Source organism: Plectropomus leopardus, chromosome 18 (assembly GCF_008729295.1).
Source record: "Plectropomus leopardus isolate mb chromosome 18, YSFRI_Pleo_2.0, whole genome shotgun sequence".
Classification (NCBI taxonomy): Eukaryota; Metazoa; Chordata; class Actinopteri; order Perciformes; family Serranidae; genus Plectropomus; species Plectropomus leopardus.
In genome coordinates, this window is record NC_056480.1 from 30,079,248 (window position 1) to 30,099,291 (window position 20,044).

A 20,044-nucleotide genomic window follows, 5' to 3' on the forward strand; every position below is an offset into this window, starting at 1 on the left:
ATATATATATATATATATATGTATATATGTGTGCGTGTGTGTGTGTGTGTATATATATATCCACTTAAGGTTTTTTTTTTAAATTACATGCATATTTAGACTTTTTATTTTGAAAACAAAAAGTATTATCATTATCATTCAAGTTCAATATCTGTAAACCGCTCAGAACACAGAAATCTGTCATTCTAAGGGGGTTTCTTGTCATTTCCGGTATTTCCTGAGTTTATATAACTTTTTATATCATGTTTTATCCTCATCTATTTCTGTTTTTGTCCTCTGAAAAGCTGGTTTCTGTCCTTACTTCCTTCTAGTAAAAAGCTTTATGGACCAAATCCCATAGTGCTATATACATAATGATGCAATGTTGGCGTGTAATCAGGATGTGGGAGCACTGTAGTGCTGAGGTGTCCTTAACCCCCACACTCTCTGTACCGGCTTTCACTTGCCACCCCTGTGTGTTGTCACAGCACCATGGTCAATATTTGAACTAAAGGGCAGGGTGAAAAAAACGCCGCTCCTATTAGCATTTCACATTCACCAGCTGCACTCAGCCCCACCCTGATAACACGGATCTGACGCTCACTATCTCCACACACACGTTGCTATTGGCTGGCTCACTCAAATAGGATGCAACTTCCTGGTTTAAAGTGAAGTACAATACAGCAAACTCACACACACCTAAACTCACCTCAGATAAAGCTGAAAATACCAACACCACACATGTTAACTGACTCAAGGCTGTCACTACACACACACCCTCACTTTTCCTCTTTGAATCCTTGGATTCCTGCTGTAAAGCAAACAGCGATTAATTTGTACAAAACGAGGAAAACACCAATACAGTCAAAATGATCACACATCAACAGGAGGGTCATTTTATAACAATAGCATTAACATATCTGTGTACAAAAGCACATGTCAAAATGTGGTGTAAAATAACCACGTCAGCACTACTAAGTTCAGAAGCACTTGTTTTTACAAAAACATGTATGAACCGTTTTCCACTTTTAAGGGTAGACTTAAGACCTTCCTCTTTGATAAAGCTTATAATTAGGGCTGGGTCAGGTTGCCTGGACCAGTCCTTAGTTAGGCTGACATAGGTTTAGTCTGCCGGGGGACTTTCTATGATACACTGAGCTCCTTTCTCCTTCTCTTGCTCCCTCCACCTGCAAATGCTCTTCTCTTTTTACTGCATTACACTAACTCCGTTGCCTCTCCGGAGCATTCATGCTCCCTTGTTTCATAGTTTTCCCCGATCTTGGCTGCAATCTTGACTGAGCCTGGATTGTGGTGATGGCTGTGCTGATGCTGTGTTCCTGCCTTTAGCTGTGCTTGTGCTATGGCTGCACTAATCCTCTACTCACCTCTGGCTCACCTTGATCGTGGTCTTGGTGGTGCTGTTGCTGTGGTCCTGTCTGAGGTTGTGCCTGTGTCGTAGGCCTTGGTTGCATAGATGCTGTGATTCTGGTCAAAGCGACCTTCTACTGCCATTATTATGCATCATACCTCCACTATTAATATACGCATGGGACTCTTATCAATACCTATGATACTTTCTACTATCATAGAGTGCATTTAGTAATTTTACGTCTATCACTATTGTTATATATGATATGCTAGTGTTACCATTTTTGCTATGCGTCTTTCCCCCTCTCTCTCTCTTTCTCTCTCTCTTTCTTTTTCCTTTTTGTCATTACTGTAATTTAATTGGTAGTTACACTTCTCTATTGCATGTCTGTCCGTCCTGGAAGAGGGATCCCTCCTCAGTAGCTCTTCCTGAGGTTTCTACCATTTTTTTTGGTTGATGGTGAGGATCTAAGGGCAAAGAGATGTAGTATGCTGTAAAGCCCTCTGAGGCAAACTGTCTTTTGTGATAATGGGCTTTATAAATAAAAATTGAATTCAAGATGCTGTTTTTAACTTTTTTTTCCCAAGAGACTAATGCCTCACAACACGTGTCCTGCTGGAGGAGTCAGTGGGGAGATGGTTTTGCTCTGCCAGCAACAGGCCAGCAGAGGTCGCTACACCACTGGCAGGTATAAAGGTCACATCATTTATCACTAAAAAGAATTCTGATACTAGATACTGACCACTCTTATTATTAGAAACATAAATGCCTACAATCATAAAAAAGACCCAATGTCATCATATTTTTAACAACAGAGAATAAAATCAATCAGCTATTACTGAAGTTTCCTCCAGCCAAGTTTGAAAGGACATGAGTCCAGTGATGGATGAAAGAATGGATGGATGGCCCCTGAGGACAAATGAACAAGTGAACAAAGGGATGAATATATGTGATGGTATGGACCTCATGGAGACACACACCTGAATCAAAGAATGAACACTTGAGTAATGGGGATAGATCTTAACAATACCGTGTAGACTTCTGGTTGATCTCCTCACCTTACAGATCATAAGGTTGTCAGTATGGGACTGATTAGGCATAACTCTAACAGAGATCACCGGAAACTGTGAAAAACACCAGCCCATTAAAAAAAGATATGAAACTCACATGAATTGACAAATATTATAGAAAGAAAACAAAATACTAAATATGAAATTTTGTAGAATGAACAAAAAAAATTTGGGAATGGATGAATATATTTAATTAGAGTAGTAGCTTTGCCATTTTGAACAAAAAATTTTATTTATAGAGCTAAAAAAACATGGTTTACCTGCAAACAAAGATAGATGATGTCGTAATAATGGAAAAAGGGGGGGGGGGGGGGGGGGGGCAATAGTGGAAACAGACGCATGTCATATTACAATAACGATAGGTGTGAAATTATTAAATGCACTCTATGATGATATTGTGGGTGTTGATAAGTGGTAAGAACAGGGTGAGAAAATCCTCAGAATTACTTTTTCAGTATAAGTAGTAGAAACTATGAGTTCTTTCCTTTGCAAACTTCAAAATGAATAATCTAAGATGAAACATATAGTTTGCAATGTAGCTAATTTCTGTCAGAAACTGATATGTTGCAAGTGACACTGAGAATAACAGTAATGTTGATGCTATGTTTCTTAAAGACATGGAAAATGAACAGAAACAGCAACTGATGAGAGCTTCAAAGCAACATGGCTGACCTGAAAAATATGGTATCAGAAGTAACAAAAACGTATTGATTATCTCAACGTGATAAATAGATGGCATGGATGATACCTTATTGACAAGGTATATATATATATATATATATTATATATTATATTTAGATATATATTTATATATATATATATTATATATATATAAACGAATATATATATATATATATATATATATTATATATATAATATAACGTAACGATATATATATTTATAATATATATATATATAGTATATATATATATTCGTTTTTTTCAAAAAATTGAGAATTAGGTCAGTTATATAAGGATATTTGCTGGAGTCTTTGCTAAAAGGGTTCAAATTAGCGTTGATGAGGATCAATCAGGACAACCAGGTATATATGTAATAACATATGATTAATACTGGACCATGAGTGATTGCAATCAAAATATACTGGACCAATGTTTTATTTTTTTTTTATTGATTTTTATAAAAAGTGATACAAGTAAACTAACAGATTATGCTTACAGTGATTAAATGGTTGTGGAATTGGTTGGCAAATTATTGAAAGCTATATTACAACATCTTAAAAAGAACATAGCGCTCAGTTAAAAACTGGCTCATGGTACTACTCCTGGAATCTGATAGCATGGACATGGTAGTTTCCACTTCTTAGATTCCTTTTGTTTTCCTTCCTGTCACACAAATTATGACCATACACATGAAATTATATCCTATATATAAAGAATGAAAGCAACTTATCCCTACTGGAAGATGACACAATAATGCTTTTATCAAAAAAAAAACAAACACATGAGGCCATCAAAAGCAATTTGGTGTATTGTGGAATTGTCTGTTAGTAGACAGGTCTAAAAAATGAAAACATATGTGTTCTATTACCAACCAATATATGTGATTTCTCAGAGGTCAAGAACACATATACATTTTTCTGGGCTGTGTTATCACTGACAAGAATGAAAAATTTTACAGTAAACTGAAATTTTAGCCCCATTATTAGATAAATAGCAAGACTGAATATGGTTGATGAGATCTTTGGTTAAACAGCAGATCTTGTGTTATATAAAGCTGAGGGTATCTCCAGCTACTGCCCAAGTAGTCCTCATCACTGGAAGTGTTCTGTGCAATATTGAGAAGAAAAAAGTAAGATTTTATAAATATTTTTCATTTAGAGAAACAGAGAGAAAAAGGAATATTGTTTACATTAAAAAATAGTTTCAATGTGAATGGTTTGCTAATTGATTAAAGTGAAATGACAACTGATACTTTCCCTAAGTATGTATTTATTTATTTAATGGGTGGAGTTCAATTTCCCCTAAATTATGATTGATTGATAGTCCACCTTTCATCCTGGATCTTGGACTACCTCACGGACCGACCGCAGTACGTGAGGGCTAAGGACTGTGTTTCCGACATGGTCGTCTGCAGCACGGGGGCCCGCAGGGAACCGTCTTGGCTCCTTCCTCTTCACCCTCTACACTGCAGACTTCATGTACAACTCCACCAACTGCCACCTGCAAAAGTTCTCTGATGACTCTGCAATTGTCGGTCTCATCATAGATGAGGACGACAGAGAGTACAGAGAACTGACTCAGGACTTTGTGGACTGGTGCCAGCGGAACTGCCTCACATCAATGCGGGGAAAACCAAAGAGTTGGTGGTGGATTTCCGCAGGTGCAGACGCTCCCTCTGACACCGGTGAAACATCCAGGGAATGGACATTGAGATAGTGGACTCTTACAAGTACCTGGGTGTTCACCTGAACAATAAACTGGACTGGTCAATCAACACAACGTCACTTTACAAAAAGGGTCAGAGCAGACTATACCTGCTGAGGAGACTCAGGTCCTTTGGAGTGCAGGGACACTCCTGAGGACCTTCTTTGGACTCTGTAGTGGCATCAGCCATTTGCTATGGAGTGGTCTGCTGGAGCAGCAGCATCACGACTGCTGAGAGGAAGAGACTTGACAAACTTATCAAGAAGGCCAGCTCTGTCCTGGGGTTGCCCCCTAGACTCAGTGCAGGTGGTGGGAGAAAGGAGGATGATGGCTAAGCTGTCATCCATGCTGGAGAACGACTCCCACCCCCATGCATGACACCCTGACTGCACTGGAAAGCTCCTTCAGTGACAGACTGCTTCACCCCAAGTGTGTGAAGGAGCGTTACCGCAGGTCCTTCCTCCCTGCTGCAGTCAGACTGTACAACCAGCACTGCTCCCAGTCTGTAAGACCACACACAACAATAACTGACTCCACTTGTACAGCTTAATACCACAAGTGCAATTTCACTCTTACCCATGCAACTTTGAACATTCTTTATTTAACTGTTGAGTTTCTCGGCGTTGTAAATACTGTATATATTGTTTGTTTATGTCGTCCTCTGTGCTTATTTCCTTCATCTTCATCCTGCACGTTTTTGTACTTATTTATTAATATAGTTTATTTTGCACAGTTATCTTGCTACTTTGCTATCCCTTTGCTGCTGCAATGTTGGAAATTTCCCCACTGTGGGACTAATAAAGGATTATCTTATCTTATCTCTGATAAGTTACTGGTGAAATCAACAAATTTTGATGAAAAAAAAAGATATTCTATTCTAAAATGTTTTAGAAACATAATTTTTTACACACATTTAGGACAACAAGAGTATTCAGTGTAAAATAAATCTCTATTTTGGTATATTGGTTGACAGTGGTATTATATTAAGTGAATAACCATATTTAGTATCTCGGAGATATTAAAAGTGTAAAGAATTCTTCAAAGAATATGCTGCAGCTTTTGAGAGGGCCAGGAGTCAAAAATCAATGATCAACACATCTAACAGAAGGATATTCATTGGAGATGATCCATTAAATACATCATCATACAAGTCGTGACTCTGCCCCAAATATGTTTTTTTCCCAGCTTTGCTTTATTGTGAACTTAACTGGCAGAAAATTTGACTATTTTTTTTTATGGAATATATTCAGCAAAAAAAACAACAAAAAAACCCGGAGAGATTTAGACTTGATATTGAGTATTTTTGTACTTTCTGTCATTATTATTATTATTTATTATTATTTAGTTTTATCACTGTATGTAAACCAGAATACTTTGGGTGGATGTTTAACGTTATATACAAGGAAAACTGGGCAAAGGATTCTGTTTGAGCAGAATGCCTCATGCTGTGACTGTTCTGCTACTGCCACTGGCTGGAGGTCACAGCCATCACAGAGCTGACACCACAGACTCTATAGAAAGATTCAGTCCATTTTGAGACTGATCATTTATCTAACACAAAGAATTCCTGCCATTAGTTTCAGTCACCCTAGCTCATATATGACCTTCTTGCCCATATATGTATCTGTTACCATGGAGATCAGACAAAATGGCTGACTTCCTATTAATACATCCATGGCCAGAGCTCCAAGAGACAGCGGGCAGCCAGGAGAGCTCTGTTTTTTATGTTGTGTTTTTGTAATCCCTATAATAATTTTGTTTACTTATCCAATCAATATATATATATATATATATATGGCCACAGCTGTTCCAGCATGGAGACATGTCAATCCTTCCCTATAATGTATGATGTTGTGATGTGTTTTTCCTGTAATCCACCTTCACAGGATGTTTCCATTTGATCCAAACTGCTCGTTGTTCTCAGCAGTCAAAGAAAACACAGCACATTTATGTTTGGACATTTATTCAAAACACTGTACAAAAAAAATTCAACAGAAAATATGACAGTGTATGAATGTGCTCTGTGCATTCATACAAACATTTCATACAGACAAAGAGCTGAACCCGTCTGAAGGAGGGCCAACATCCTCAGGATTACATCAAAATAAAAAAATGGAGGGTGAAGGGAGCAACACAAACATTACATTCTTACAGTCCCACAAGAGACGCCAAGGTCATTGTTTTCACAGAAAACACTCAATCGAACTGAGCCAGTCATGTGACTCTTTAACACTGACAATATAAACCCCAGCTGGGTTCCTATGGGAGGACAGAAGACAAGGGAGCAGCTCTGAGATCAGGCACGAGCTGCACTTTGACAGGACCAAGGTGTGTCTGACGCTCATGATTGTCACGTCACACACACACTGACGGTCGGATGATGAGCTGCTGGAGCAGAGTGTAGAGGGAAAGCTTACATATGATAACACACACTGCTGTTGTTCTTCATAATCTGTTTACATTCAAAACCAGCTGTGGAAAGAAAAGAAAAAGCAAGGCCTTCCTCAGCACAGTTCATTTCTTTAGCTTGCCTCGGACTGGCTGAAATAAAGCACTTTGAACATTGTGCAGCTCTTCTTCAGGTCCAGCTTGAATAATTTCCAGCTGTGGCCTCTGTCTTTGTAAAGTGCTTCCTACTTTTTTGTCTCACATTTCAGAACGGTGTAAGAAGGAAAAACCTCTCGGACTCTTCTGTACAAACCTGAACCACCAAGTACCAAAAGCTAAGAGGCTCTGAGCGCAACATCACATGACGGTCAGAATCACCGGGGAGTTCAGTCAAGTGGAAAGCTTCCTGTTGAGGGGGGGACGCTTCAATTTGGTCGAGCATGTCAATGTTGTGGAAAGTGATGGCACAGACAGCTGGCTGCAGCAGCTCACACAGAGTGGTCACGTGTGGTGGCTTCTTTCAATCCCACTGTTAAAAACTGATCCCAATAAAAACACACAGCCCTCTCAGTGATCATCTTCAAGCTCCTCTCTGCTCTTGTCTCTCACAGGCAAGGTACCATGACTCCAAAGACACGTCCGTCTCTCTGAGTTCTCACACAGCCTGCCGTGTGTGCTCACAGAGAGTGCCTCCTCCACAGGCCTGCACTTTTAAGAGTTGTCCCCGGGTTGGCAGCACTGTCAATGACAATGCTGTGTCACCTAGTGTCCATGCTGTGTCACCTAGTGTCCATGCTGAGGGTGCTGGTTGTGTTGGTTGTTGGCAGGGTGGTTGGGGGGAAGTGGTGGTCCATTTACACCAGGATGGTAGAAAGCACAGTTGCTCTCATACCTGCAGCTTCCCTTCATCATGAAGTGACGACACACAGGTCTCTTGGACATGTCTGACAGGAGGAGACACAACAGCATTACTATCACATGACACAAACATACACCGGTGAGGGTCCCTCAATTCATCTCAGCAGCAGAGAGGAGCCATGAGTACCACTAGTCCACTAATCCATTAGATGTTGATACTCTTGTTACAGTAGTCACTTTAACTAATAACTTAGAAACCTAGAGGAGAACTGGAGAAGTTTGGATTGGCATGCTGGACAGGACTCATGGTGTGACAGAACTGAGGCTTGGATTGCACGCTTCAGGCTGCTGCCAGTTACAAACCCAGAGTACTTCCTGGTCACAACAATGCTCATCATTATTTTATGAATATATTTATAACTATTCATATTAATTAACATAACAGACCTAAGACTGATTTCTACACTTTAATTACAAACTTTTACTGTGATCACAGCTTCCAGTACTGTTTGTGAATATTAAGCTAAATGTGACTCTGGAATTGCTTCATAAAAAATTTAAAAACTCTTAAGTCCCAAATGAAGAGGTGTGTCTGGTGTAGTGATATATTTTGATATTAAGTTTGAGTTGCTGGGACAAATTAACTGGGAGCATTCGAGAAACAACTTTTCTATATTTTCAATATTTTCTATCCAAATATTTATGTCAAATAAACTACACATAAAGTATTAAAATAAATGTGCAACATAAGGCCAATAGAGTATGTAATTTTTCATAATGCATAACTTTTGCTTATATTGGCAAGTCAGTAGGGCATGCTATGGAAGCAAGATACGAAAAAATCTCAAACTTAACGAGTGCATGAAAACTCTTGTTTTCCCCTGTAGAGTATCGCCTTAAAAACTGAGCACAGCAGAGTTGTGACTGACATGGCGGTGTTGCTGTACTGATAAGTGCTGTGGAAATAGACATTATGCTGACTGTCCAATGTGAGACTTTTCTCCTCATTCAGTGTTTTAGGTGTCCTTTAGTTGACTGTGCTGCCCATGGATAATATTAGAGAGTACAGGGTTAACCCACATACCATTCATGTTGTTGTGTCCTCCTCTAGGCCCCCCTCGTCCTCTGCCCCTGAAGACCTGCTCTCCTCCTCCTCGGCCCCGTCCACCTCTGTGGAAGTGGCCCCCTCTATGAGGCCCTCCTCTCATAGAGTCGTCTCCCCAGTAGTTACCGTTGTCTCCTCGGCCCTGGCCCGGCGGCGGTCCCATCATGCGTGGGCCTCCACCAGAGTTGAAAGGTGGACCGTGGTTGTGAGGAGGTGGAGGGTGGTTAAAGCGAGGGCCACCAGGCGGGTTGTTGGGTGGGTAGCCCCCGTTCATGGGCATCTGCATGTGCATGTTCATGTTGTTCATGTTGTTCATGCCTGGACCATGACCCAGCAAACCTGGGTTGACTAGACAGAAAGAAAAGCAAAAAACAATGAGTGAGAGTAGGAGCAGAGCAGGCAGACATGGTGCTGTGACAGCAGAAGGAGAGATATAGTCCACCTGGTGGAGGCCCACCCTGGCTCTGGTTCTGGGTCTGCTGCAGGGAGCCCAGGAGCTGTTTGATCTTGTCTGAGAAGTTGGGCTGCTTGATGAGCTCTTCAGTAGACTGGTTACCAGAAGCACCCTGAGGACAGACAGATTCATATTACCTACACATTACAACTTCAAAATGACATTTTTGAAATCCAACTGCAGGGATGTTTTTTACGAGATACTGAATATTCATGATGAGGTCAATGTGTATTTGGTGTACTTTAACTGCTGAGTATACAAAGTCACTGTATAAATGGTGATAGTGTGTGTTTACCATGATAGAAGTGAGCAGCTCCTGTACGTTGACACTGGGAGCCGCGGGGTTGTTGACAGTGTTTGTGGCCTGTGGACTGCGGGAGCTGTTGCTCAGGTTGCCCATGAGGTTGGCGAGGACAGGCGGCAGCTTGGAGCTATCGCTCTGAGTCAAGCCAGAACCCTGCTGTGAGGACGTATCCATAGGCTCAACGTAGCTGTCATCCAGCATGGACGAGTCCTGCAAGGGACACCACACTGACAGCTTAACAGGCGTGATATTACACACACGTAGACACTGTGTTTAACAAGACAAGGGTATATTAAAGACAGAATGTGTGTATGTGTGTTTTGGGTGTACTAACTTCATCCAGAGGGATGAGACGGGGAGGCATGGGCTCATACGGCTCAGGGTCTGGCTCATGTGGACTGTCAGGCACACTGGTGATAAGGAGAGATGAGAAATCATGAACATACACTAGAGGTCCTCAAGATTTATACTTCTGTGTGGAATAATGGAGCAACATTTCCACCTTAAATGGGCAATGTAACGGGCCAATAAGGCCCCCATTAAATAGCATTTTAGGTTGTGTGGCTTCATATGAGTTAGAAGAAAACTCGACCAGCCACTAGGCTAATTTATGCTTTATAAAATATCATAGGCATAAGCCAATTCCGTGAGCATGTTGTGTAAGTGGATAAAACGTGTGCCATTTATCAGCCTTAACTTCTTAGGATGAAGTTCTATGAGGAAGTGCAATTACCAGACAAAGGTTCAGATTTCTTATGAACACTGTCCCCATACATACCTTTGAGCCCACAAAAATACCTTACAAAGAACCACAGCCAGCTGGGTGTCATGTCCTACCTCTCTTTGCTGAGGAAGATCTCCTGCAGGATGCCCATCTCACGGTCTCTCTGGGTGAGTTTCTCTGTGCTGTTGGCCCCTGGCGTGACCAGGCTGCCAGTCAGCGTCAAGGGCCTCGGCGGTGTCCAGGGGACCCTCTCTTCCATGGTGTCATGCGAGAGCCTGCGGGCCATCTCAAATGTCTGCCTGTCCATCATCAGCTCTCGTTTAGCGGCCTCACCAAAGTCCTTAATCTTGTTGACGTTGACTGTAAATTTTAGAGTATTACCATCATTAAAACAGGGTTGTTCAGCAGTGTCCAGCTAAATGAAAATAAAATATCAAACATCCGAGTGTATTAACAGCCAAACTGTCAGCTATCAATCAGGGATTAAATATCAAAATGCAGTTAAAACCATCTCTACGTTTGTCTGTTGTTGTAAATGATATTTTCATTTGTTAAAGGCTCTGTTTTCAAACCAGAGTGAAATAGATAGCAGTTTTGTGTTAAAAATCAGTGTTTCTGCCACATTCTTTTGCAGCCTGTTTCTCTGATAACTTCAGATCCAGATGTCTAACTAAAATCCTTCACCTGTTAAAAGAAATAGGACCAAGTTGTAAAAGGTGAGGGTGACGTGACTCTGGACAGTGAGAAAGTAGATAGCTGGAGATGTTTTAATGCGCGGCTGTCCATCTAACAGCCAGCTCATGGAAAACCTTTTCAAAAACTCATGTTATTAGCCAGCTGGTGTGAGAGACGTTGGGCATTTTAAGCACGTCTCACCTCTCTCTGTCTCATCCAGATCAAAGTAGAAGTAGTGTTTGAGCTGCTCCTCCTCAGCCCAGTGCACCGTCTTCTTCTTCTTGCCCTTCTTGGTCAAGCTCTCTTCTTCTCCACGTGGCTCTGCCAGAGCATTCGGTTTCTCACCTACACACAAAGACAGAGAAAGACAAAGAAACAAAAATGGTTTAGGAGATTAAGAGCACTCATTTTCAATTAAACTGGAAGAAAACATAAGATGATGATGCAATGTGAGAGAGGCTCATTGCCAAAAGTTGGTAAGGACCTTACCGTTGTCAGAAAGCTCGGTGTCCTCTGAGGGGACGGGGGTCCCAGGCTGCTCTGGCTCCTGGTTCTCATCAGTAGGAGTGATGGAAGCAGCACTCTCTGGGGATGATGGTTTAGTGGAGGATGCTGAATACGCAGAGGGTTTGCTGTCAAATGGACTTGGCTGAGGACAGAAAAAAGGAACAACATTGAGTAGACAGCTTTATTGTGGCATAATGCACAGAGCTTTATTCTTCTTCAGCTGTTCCTTCACTTATATGCAACAGCTAGAAATCGTTAAAGCAAAGTCCATCATATTTGATTAGAATTTCACAGAACAAAACCAGACTTATCATATAAAGACTTAAAAAAAGAAAATAAAGAAACAAACTTAAATACAAATAATAAATAAATGGAAATTTAATTTAAAAACATATTCTGAAGATATTTTGGACTGCCAACAGCCATAATACAAACACTGTGTAAAAATCTAGTGGGATCAGTGCATACCTTGTTAGAGGTGGGGGAGACCACCTTGGTATTAGCTGTAGTGCTTGCAGTAGCTTTCTTCTTCTTGATCTTGATCCCGGGCACTGGGGCAGAGTTCAGGGCATCTAAGAAGCCTGTGCCCTCCATCGCTGCAGGTGCACACAAGAGAGCAGTGAACACCCATTTGCTCCGTCACTTTCTTTATATATGAAGAATAAATATGAGCCCGTCTTTAAATGCATGTATGTGTAAACTCACGCTGTGCTGGAATGATCTTGACTTTGATCTCTTTGGCAGAGTTGGAGGGCGTATTCAGAGGTTTGTACTTTTTCTCCAGAGGAGGAGCATCTGACGAACCAGTGCTGTTGAAAAAAAAGGGAAACATGCAGTTACCAACATAAGCCACCTGAGGGCAGCAATGAGTCAGTTGCTAACTGAGATAAGCCATGTTTCAACAAACCTTTCTGGACAGTACCCCTTGAACCATACATTGCCCACACAGACATAACACTACGCTTTAGTTCTGTTCTATGTTTCCAGTGCAGACCGCACTCTGATTATGGTGGCACGGCTGTTAACAGATGATAGTAGCCACGTCACTGCTCTGTCCAGATCTTGCTCTTTTTCCTTTAAACCAATGATGTCAGCACCTCGCTGACTATCCACTGAATGTGGCTGTGTGACATTTTCAGAACAAAAAACAGGCTGCAGTGTTTGGAGCACAGCAGGGGGTTTAAAGCTACCAGAGTGCACAGAACGACGCTCTGACAAGGTTTTTTTCTCCAAGTGAGGAGAGAGAATATCTGAAGTTCACAATATCTGGTTGGAATTCATGTATACTTTTTAAATGTTTACAAATTCAATCATCACTAAAGCGTATGTCACCCAACAGAGACAATAACAACACATGGAATGGTAAGAGCTGTCATACTGACATTTCAGATGTGCTTATGGATTCATAGTGGAAGCCTTCAGCAGTATGGTGAATGACATGATTTTTTGTATTTATTTCTGCTAAATGTTAACTAGTTAAGATGAAGAGGCAGCAAAACATGCTTTCACATCATAGTTAATTAATGATGAACAGTGGTTTCAGTCCACTGTACTCCGTGTTGAGAAAGTGTATCCATCCTCTCCTGACCAGTCAACAAGCTGCAGTATTTGTAGCTCTCCCTTTTAGTCTCAGCTTAGTGTGCTAGATCTGAACTGAGGGGTGACAAAACAATCCACAACTATTGACAATGGAAATGCAGAAATAAGTGTTTATATGTGAAACAAAGTGAAGTGAAGTGAAGTGGACACTTGGTGGATCTGAGGCTATAATGAGGCAGCCTTCCTATCAGACGGTTCAGTACCTTGGCCTCTTGAGGACTGGAGGCTTGATGTTGTACTTGTCACCCAGCTGTGGGGCAGTGGGCGTCTTCTTAACAGGAGCCACGTTGGGAGTGTCCATCTCCAGTCCTACACAACACAAAGCATTTCAAACATTTCATACAGAGGTTCTTTAAATATAATAAACGGGCCAACTTGTGCGCTGCTCATCAGCTGAACTTTACCTATGGAGCGAATCTTTGTGTGGCTGGGTGCATGAGCTTTAGGTTTCTCCTTCTTCTTCTCCTCATCTCCACTCTTTTCTTTCACATCCCGCACCAGCACCTTGCTTTCTTCTTTCTTCTTTTTCTTATCTAGAAGATGAATATATGGTGTGTCACTACCTGCAAGCAGGTAGAAGGGACAGTGGAAGACAGAGAAACTGAAAAGGGAAATGTTTGTTTTTTACCAGCAGGAGAGTTGCTGCTGCTCGAGACACTCTGAGAGCGGATCGTAGCCATCCAGCCATCTACGAGTACAGACGCCAGCTTCCTCAGCTCTAAAAGTTAAAGACAAATATGATCATGAGAAACTACAGTTAATACCTCAAGAGTTTTGATTTGATTTTTGATGTACAAGCAAACTAACCTTCGGTCTCTGCACTCTTGCTGAGCTGCTTCACCAGCTTGGCTGTGTTGTTCTGGGACAAGATAAAGGCAAAAACAGCACATTACTCTAATGTCTCTGTCAAAGTATCTATGTCAAAGTATCTTTTTTCCCCACTGAGTTTTGTGCAATAATTCACCGTGTTAAATTTCCTTTTTATATCATTTTTTACATAAAAAACAGTGTTTTAATAGTGTGTATCTGTTTGAGTGTGGCTTCTGACATAGCCTTTCTTTGCCTTTTTTACAAAGCTGACTCAGAGAATTATGCACAGTTGACTCCACTGCACCTGTACTGTCCTGTACCTGCACAAATAGATACAAATGAAACTATCTATGCATGTGTGATGCTACCGTGTTCTGGTGGAGAGACTGAGACAATACCTGTTTGAGGTGGTCCACTTTGAGAGGCAGCTTCTGCAGTGTGAGCAGGATGAGCTGCAACAGGGGGGAGTTGTTGGTGCTTTTGGAATAGGTGAGCCAGGAGTTGAGCATCCTGTAGCCACCGACTCGGATAAACCTGGATGACGAAAGGAACAACTGATTCATTATGATGGACTGAGATGGGCACTGATTACTGTGGTGGATCAACAAAGACATTGAAATTAGGTCAGAATTGCTCAGATTATCATAAGTGGTTATTTTCAGAGTAGTTCTGTTGATTCTCTGGCGCTCTGTGATACAATCCTTCAGTCGTTTGGCAGGTTAACATTTGCCCTGGGGACTATTTGACAGGATGTGGGACTAAGTGTGTAGAGCTCGGCAGCACAGTGGAAAAACATAGATCAGGTTTTACATACAAACACAATACTTGTTTTTAGGATTCATTCACCGTTGGTTTGGGTATATCTGCGTGGTTTGTTAAAAGAGGTCTCCTCCAGAGTGCAATAAGCTTAATATTTTCAAAGTACACTGCATTAGAAAATGCCAACTGCAGTTAGACGCCTCGACGGTGTCAGAATAAACAGTCAGCGGTGCCTTGAGCAGGAAAAAAAACAAAGCAAAAATACATGTGCTATTGTATTAATGCAAAAAAACAAAGCATAATGTGAAAATGTCAGAAGAACAAAAGGAACACTGGCTCAAAAAAACATGTATATACAAATGTGGTATTGTTCCTGCCATTCAGTTTCATTAAAGCACTTATTTTTTTTTTTAAAAATGACATGCAGAAGAGCACAGTGCCGTTTTGTATGCTGATTTCAGCAACATTTCACAATTTAAGGTTGAAATTTACAAAAGTGGACTTTAAAAATCTGGAAGAAGCTAGAAAGCAAACCTTAACTTATCTTGAAGTTTGAGTTATCAGTTTTTTGTCCTTGAGTTTACAGCTTATTTCAAACTGTGCCCCACTCCTGTGTTAACAGTAACCAGACTTGCAGTACTGAGTACTCAAAGTACAATTAAATCTCACCTGTTGAGCACATCATGGGATTTAGTCTGCAGGAGGATGTTCAGGTACATACATCTACTGACCATTTTAGTAGAACCTTTCATCAGGCTGCAAGAGAAAAAAAGCAGAGATAAGATATCTCCAAGTATAAGAGTTAAGATTTAATGGATAAGTTAAAGGTGTGTGTAATGTCCAGATTCAGTTTCTCACCTAAACACCTTTGGGACTCCCTCCAGGCTGCGCAGCTCTCCATCCTTCCCCAGCAGAGCCTCCACACCCTTCAAAATCTCTCTGGGGTCCACTGGTTCCCCTGCCATGTCTGAAACACACCACTAAATATTAATACACATACCAACTAGACACAGGTGCATTACTATTTCTGGCATGTTTAAGAAATATTTGTTCTTTGGGCAAGTATTAATGTGCTGTTTAGTCGGGACTATTTGCCTGCTAACCAGAAAAGGGAGCTCCATGTCACAGAGATCCACCCAGACTAAAATGTCCCATCAAGGCAGAAAAGCTGCTTCACAGCAAACACAAAAACATCTAAACTGTACCAGGCCAACAAGGTCTCAAGCAGAGTCACCTCACCACTAAGCACGTTCCACTCTCCACTTTAAATCATCTCCCTCTGGTGATCCAGTGGTTGACTACCCCAGGCTGTTTGTCAAAGAACAGAACACCAACATTGTGCTCAAGGGCTGACACACAGCACCTACATCAGACCAACACCTTGAACTGGCCAACATAGGCTCACTAGATTTCCTCAAGGTTTGTTCAGCAGCATGTTCACTTAAAACCAAGTCACACTGAGAGATTTGCAGTGGTTCCAGAAAGCATCACTCTCAAAATATCCAGTTATCATTAGAATATCAGGCTATGAAAGGATAAGTAACGTGATCCAGACTGATGATGGGGTTGACATGAGCACATACACATCATCAATCAGAGGTATTTTGTACCCGTCACACAGTGCTCTGCTGCTCTGGCAGTCAAACATCCACAGTGCATGATGACTTCAGTGTGAGCCTCATACTTGAGATGTTAGGAGAGGTTCATGGGGCCAACCTGACACCAGCTCAGCAGGAACAAGTGAAGGATGCAGGAACTTTTTTTCCTCAGTGCCTCAGAGTGTCGTCTCTGGGACTTGGACTTGCAGGACAGGATAAATAGACTGATCGAATGTTGATTATTGCATGTGGGGGCACATCAGGCTGCCATTTAAGAGGCAGCAGTAATGCACACAACAAGATGCTACATATTCACTACAAACTGACTTTAATGACCTGACTTTAATTTTTTAAACACAACTATTAATATATTATATACCTATACTGATTCAAGCTCAAATATATGCATTATATCCGTATATATGAAACAAAGTAAGGTTACCTGTCAAAGTTTTGAGTAAAAATAGCCAGAGATTAACTTTAGAAAGAAATGTTACTGATAATGATTGATCAACTTTTTAATGCCACACATCTATCACAATCATTCAAATGTTTGCAAAAAAAAGAATCTCAAACGCGAAGAATGGTAACAGAGGCATCAATAGTGCTGCGCACAACTCCATTTTTTCTAGTTTATGTGGTCTCTGATGAAATGAATGGTACAAATTTAAATGATATTCAATAACAAAGTCAAATGTGATTGAAGGTAACTGTATGGAGTATGAAATGCTTGAAAACTGTGGAATTAGCATGATAACTACTCAGTGGTGACTCAGACTACAGTGTTGTTGTCAATTACATCACTACCAACTGTTCCAGACAGGGGTACACATCAGGCCACTTACTGCCACCTACAGGTCACTTCATGATCACATACTGGCACTGTACTCTCTCTCTCTCTCTGTGTGTGTGTGTGTGTGTGTGTGTGTGTGTGTGTAGTTACACAATACAGAAATGCAGTACAAATTCATCTAATTGTTAGTGCAACATCACATGACAATGATCTGAACTGTCACACATATATCTGCCTGTAAAAAAAAAAACTCATGAATGAAAGGTGTTGGATGTTTTATCATTTCAGTTAATCTAGATATTAACTATAAGAAACAATCCAAACAAAGACAGCCAACACCAAGTCACCTGGCCTTTATGAAGGTCTTCAGTCTTATGGCTTTCAAATATTGTTCATGACAATAGGTCTTATGAATAACCTGTAAAAGGTTCATGGTGTAACTGCTTGGTTGAGGCATATGAGCATGCATGTATTTTCCAATGTTATTGCATTTTTGGATGGAACGCTCTTAGTGCCAATATATCAACTCAAGTACAGAACCTGCATTTCTGTCGCAAATTAATTAATTGGAAATGTCATGATGTGAGGAATCAGTTAGATCTTACCGGTGTAACTGTTGTAGTAGAAGTTTTAAATAGTCTCTCAGACCTCCACAACACTGCAAATAACCCAACTCCTGTAAATGTCACAATTATTACACATATACACAAAATCAGTGTTAAACATGACCCTGGTTCCTGGTTCAGTGGGGGAAACAACATTATTTGTGCATTGTCATTCTGTTGTGTTATTACATATACACATTGTGGCAAATTAAACTGACCATCCTCAAGTACCAATCCTTATGCTGTTTATATATATATGTATATATATATATATATATATATAGTAATTTTTAACCGTTGTACACCAACAGACTTGACTGTGACTGAGGCAACAAGACATATTCACAAACGACAGAGTGAAGTCCTGAAATCAGCCTGTAAAAGGCCCTGGGTTATATAAGGACAGTGGCTGCAGCCTATAAAAGCTCGCGCTGAAGCTGCCATGTGTCATAGCAGAGAACAGGCTTGTTCCTGTGGCTAAACTGCTGTCAGAGGGGAGGGAGCTGCACACCGACTGCTAATCAGAGCCCTCCCTCCGTTAACCACTTCGACGACGGAAAACCAAACGTACACAAGCAACAATGGCTCTGCTAGCAAACATCGTACTGGTTAATAGGAAAACAAGAGGACGAGCACCACATATGGTCCTAAGCTAACGCGTATCGCAGTCAGACAAAGCGATGGACAACAGTCCATACTCAGTCTAGCATTTCTGTTTTGTAAAATCTCCCAAATGCTGCTTCGAGAACACGTTTAGCCCCCGGAGCTGTCAGGCGACGAAAAGCAAACCACTATCAATCCACCATATTTGCCAATCCCGACCGACCGAGTGCTTCGAAAGCCCACTTCGCTTGAAATATCCTGCAATCTTTATCCACAGATTGCCGAGTACACGGTGCGTTTTTTCGGGAAGTCCCTGTGCTTTAATTATCGACATACTGCTTCATAAAATATGTCCAGTCCTCATGCTAACGCAATCTTTATGTATAGATTGCGGTGGGTGTTCGTTCCGTGGAGTAGCCCCTACAAAACAAAACTGGCAGGCAAAAAGTCCGACTTCATGAGCTGCAATCTACTTGCTAGTACCTAACCCTACGGCAATCTTTATGAATAGATTGCTTATGGTTATTTTACGAATTCACTGGCTATTCAGTTTTATTTATACAACTCGTCCATTCCGTCTCACACACAAAGAAACGGAGCCTTGTGCCTCCGTCCACTTTCCTGTGTGAGCTCATACTATCACAGTCTACATTCAAATTCTTGCCAAGAACCAAGCTAACTGACGGTGCCGGCTAACCAGCTACCGCTAGCTAGCCTATTATCTACGACCATTTTCATTTGATTTATCTCGATTCAAGTTAACTTCAAAATCAACTTACTATTGATACTATAGATCCTCAGCGTCTCGGGTGTATTAGAATGTGCTTTTCAGGCACTTATATCTCTTATTTCATCAATTTCATATCGTCAACCTTCATGGCTTTAATATTAACTCAAAGACCTCTTATGGGTGGGGCTGTGATAGCTAAAAGCTAACGTTAGCCTTTCCTTCAGGAACAAACTGGAGGCAAAAATAGTAATCAAATGTCCATTACTTGAAGAAAAAAAATTTGATTTTGAGTAGTTGTTCAAAGTCCTCGACGGTTCAGTCTTCGGCAAAGCAAATTCATACCTGCAAAACACAAAAAAAACACACATTTAATGTCGACTCTGGGAAAGTTCGTCGTCCTTCGTAGATTTCAAAGTCCTCTGTAGATTTCTGTAGTCACAATTTCGCATTTTACACGGACAAAAGGTTGATCATGCCGCCGGCTGGTTTTCTGACTCCACTTACCTCTGCACAAATCCAGGAATGAGGGCGGAGAGGAGGGACTTGGTTTTTATACTACATGACGTTTTTTACGTCATGACAAATAGGTTTTCTTCGTTTTCGATACAACAAAATGGTGGATGATTGTCCTTCCCCTCCCCAGTCAAGGGCGTAATGGCGTTTCATAGATTTGGAAACTATTGTTTCAAACCATTCACTAGATTTGCCTTTAAAGTGATGTAAATTTATA

General features: G+C 41.0%; 1 protein-coding gene across 2 annotated transcripts; it reads right to left on the bottom strand.

The window, feature by feature from the left end:
- Window positions 1-6,748: 6,748 nt before the first annotated feature.
- Window positions 6,749-19,652, bottom strand: ppp1r10 (protein phosphatase 1, regulatory subunit 10). Of its 2 annotated transcripts, XM_042506424.1 has the most exons (18): window positions 19,364-19,652; window positions 15,844-15,952; window positions 15,655-15,741; window positions 14,625-14,760; window positions 14,224-14,275; window positions 14,045-14,134; window positions 13,821-13,949; window positions 13,620-13,725; window positions 12,523-12,626; window positions 12,286-12,413; window positions 11,800-11,959; window positions 11,512-11,655; window positions 10,749-10,995; window positions 10,246-10,321; window positions 9,903-10,121; window positions 9,596-9,719; window positions 9,133-9,501; window positions 6,749-8,134 (listed from the first exon to the last, which is right to left on the bottom strand). In XM_042506424.1, exons 2-18 carry the CDS (start codon window positions 15,948-15,950, stop codon window positions 7,974-7,976), a joined length of 2,439 nt encoding a protein of 812 aa, XP_042362358.1. In that variant the 5' UTR covers window positions 15,951-15,952; window positions 19,364-19,652; the 3' UTR covers window positions 6,749-7,973. The 2 variants fall into 2 exon arrangements, with proteins under 2 accessions (XP_042362358.1, XP_042362359.1); XM_042506425.1 differs by lacking the exon at window positions 19,364-19,652 and having other exon boundaries at window positions 15,844-15,965.
- Between the last annotated feature and the right edge of the window lie 392 nt (window positions 19,653-20,044).

Coding starts and splice junctions, on each gene's coding strand:
- ppp1r10 (XM_042506424.1), bottom strand. CDS start 15,950: ATGGCAGGGGAACCAGTGGACCCCAGAGAGATTTTGAAGGGTGTGGAG. Junction 14,276..14,624: donor AAGTGGACCACCTCAAACAG/GTATTGTCTCAG, acceptor ATCTTGTCCCAG/AACAACACAGCCAAGCTGGT. Junction 13,950..14,044: donor CAGCAGCAACTCTCCTGCTG/GTAAAAAACAAA, acceptor TTCATCTTCTAG/ATAAGAAAAAGAAGAAAGAA.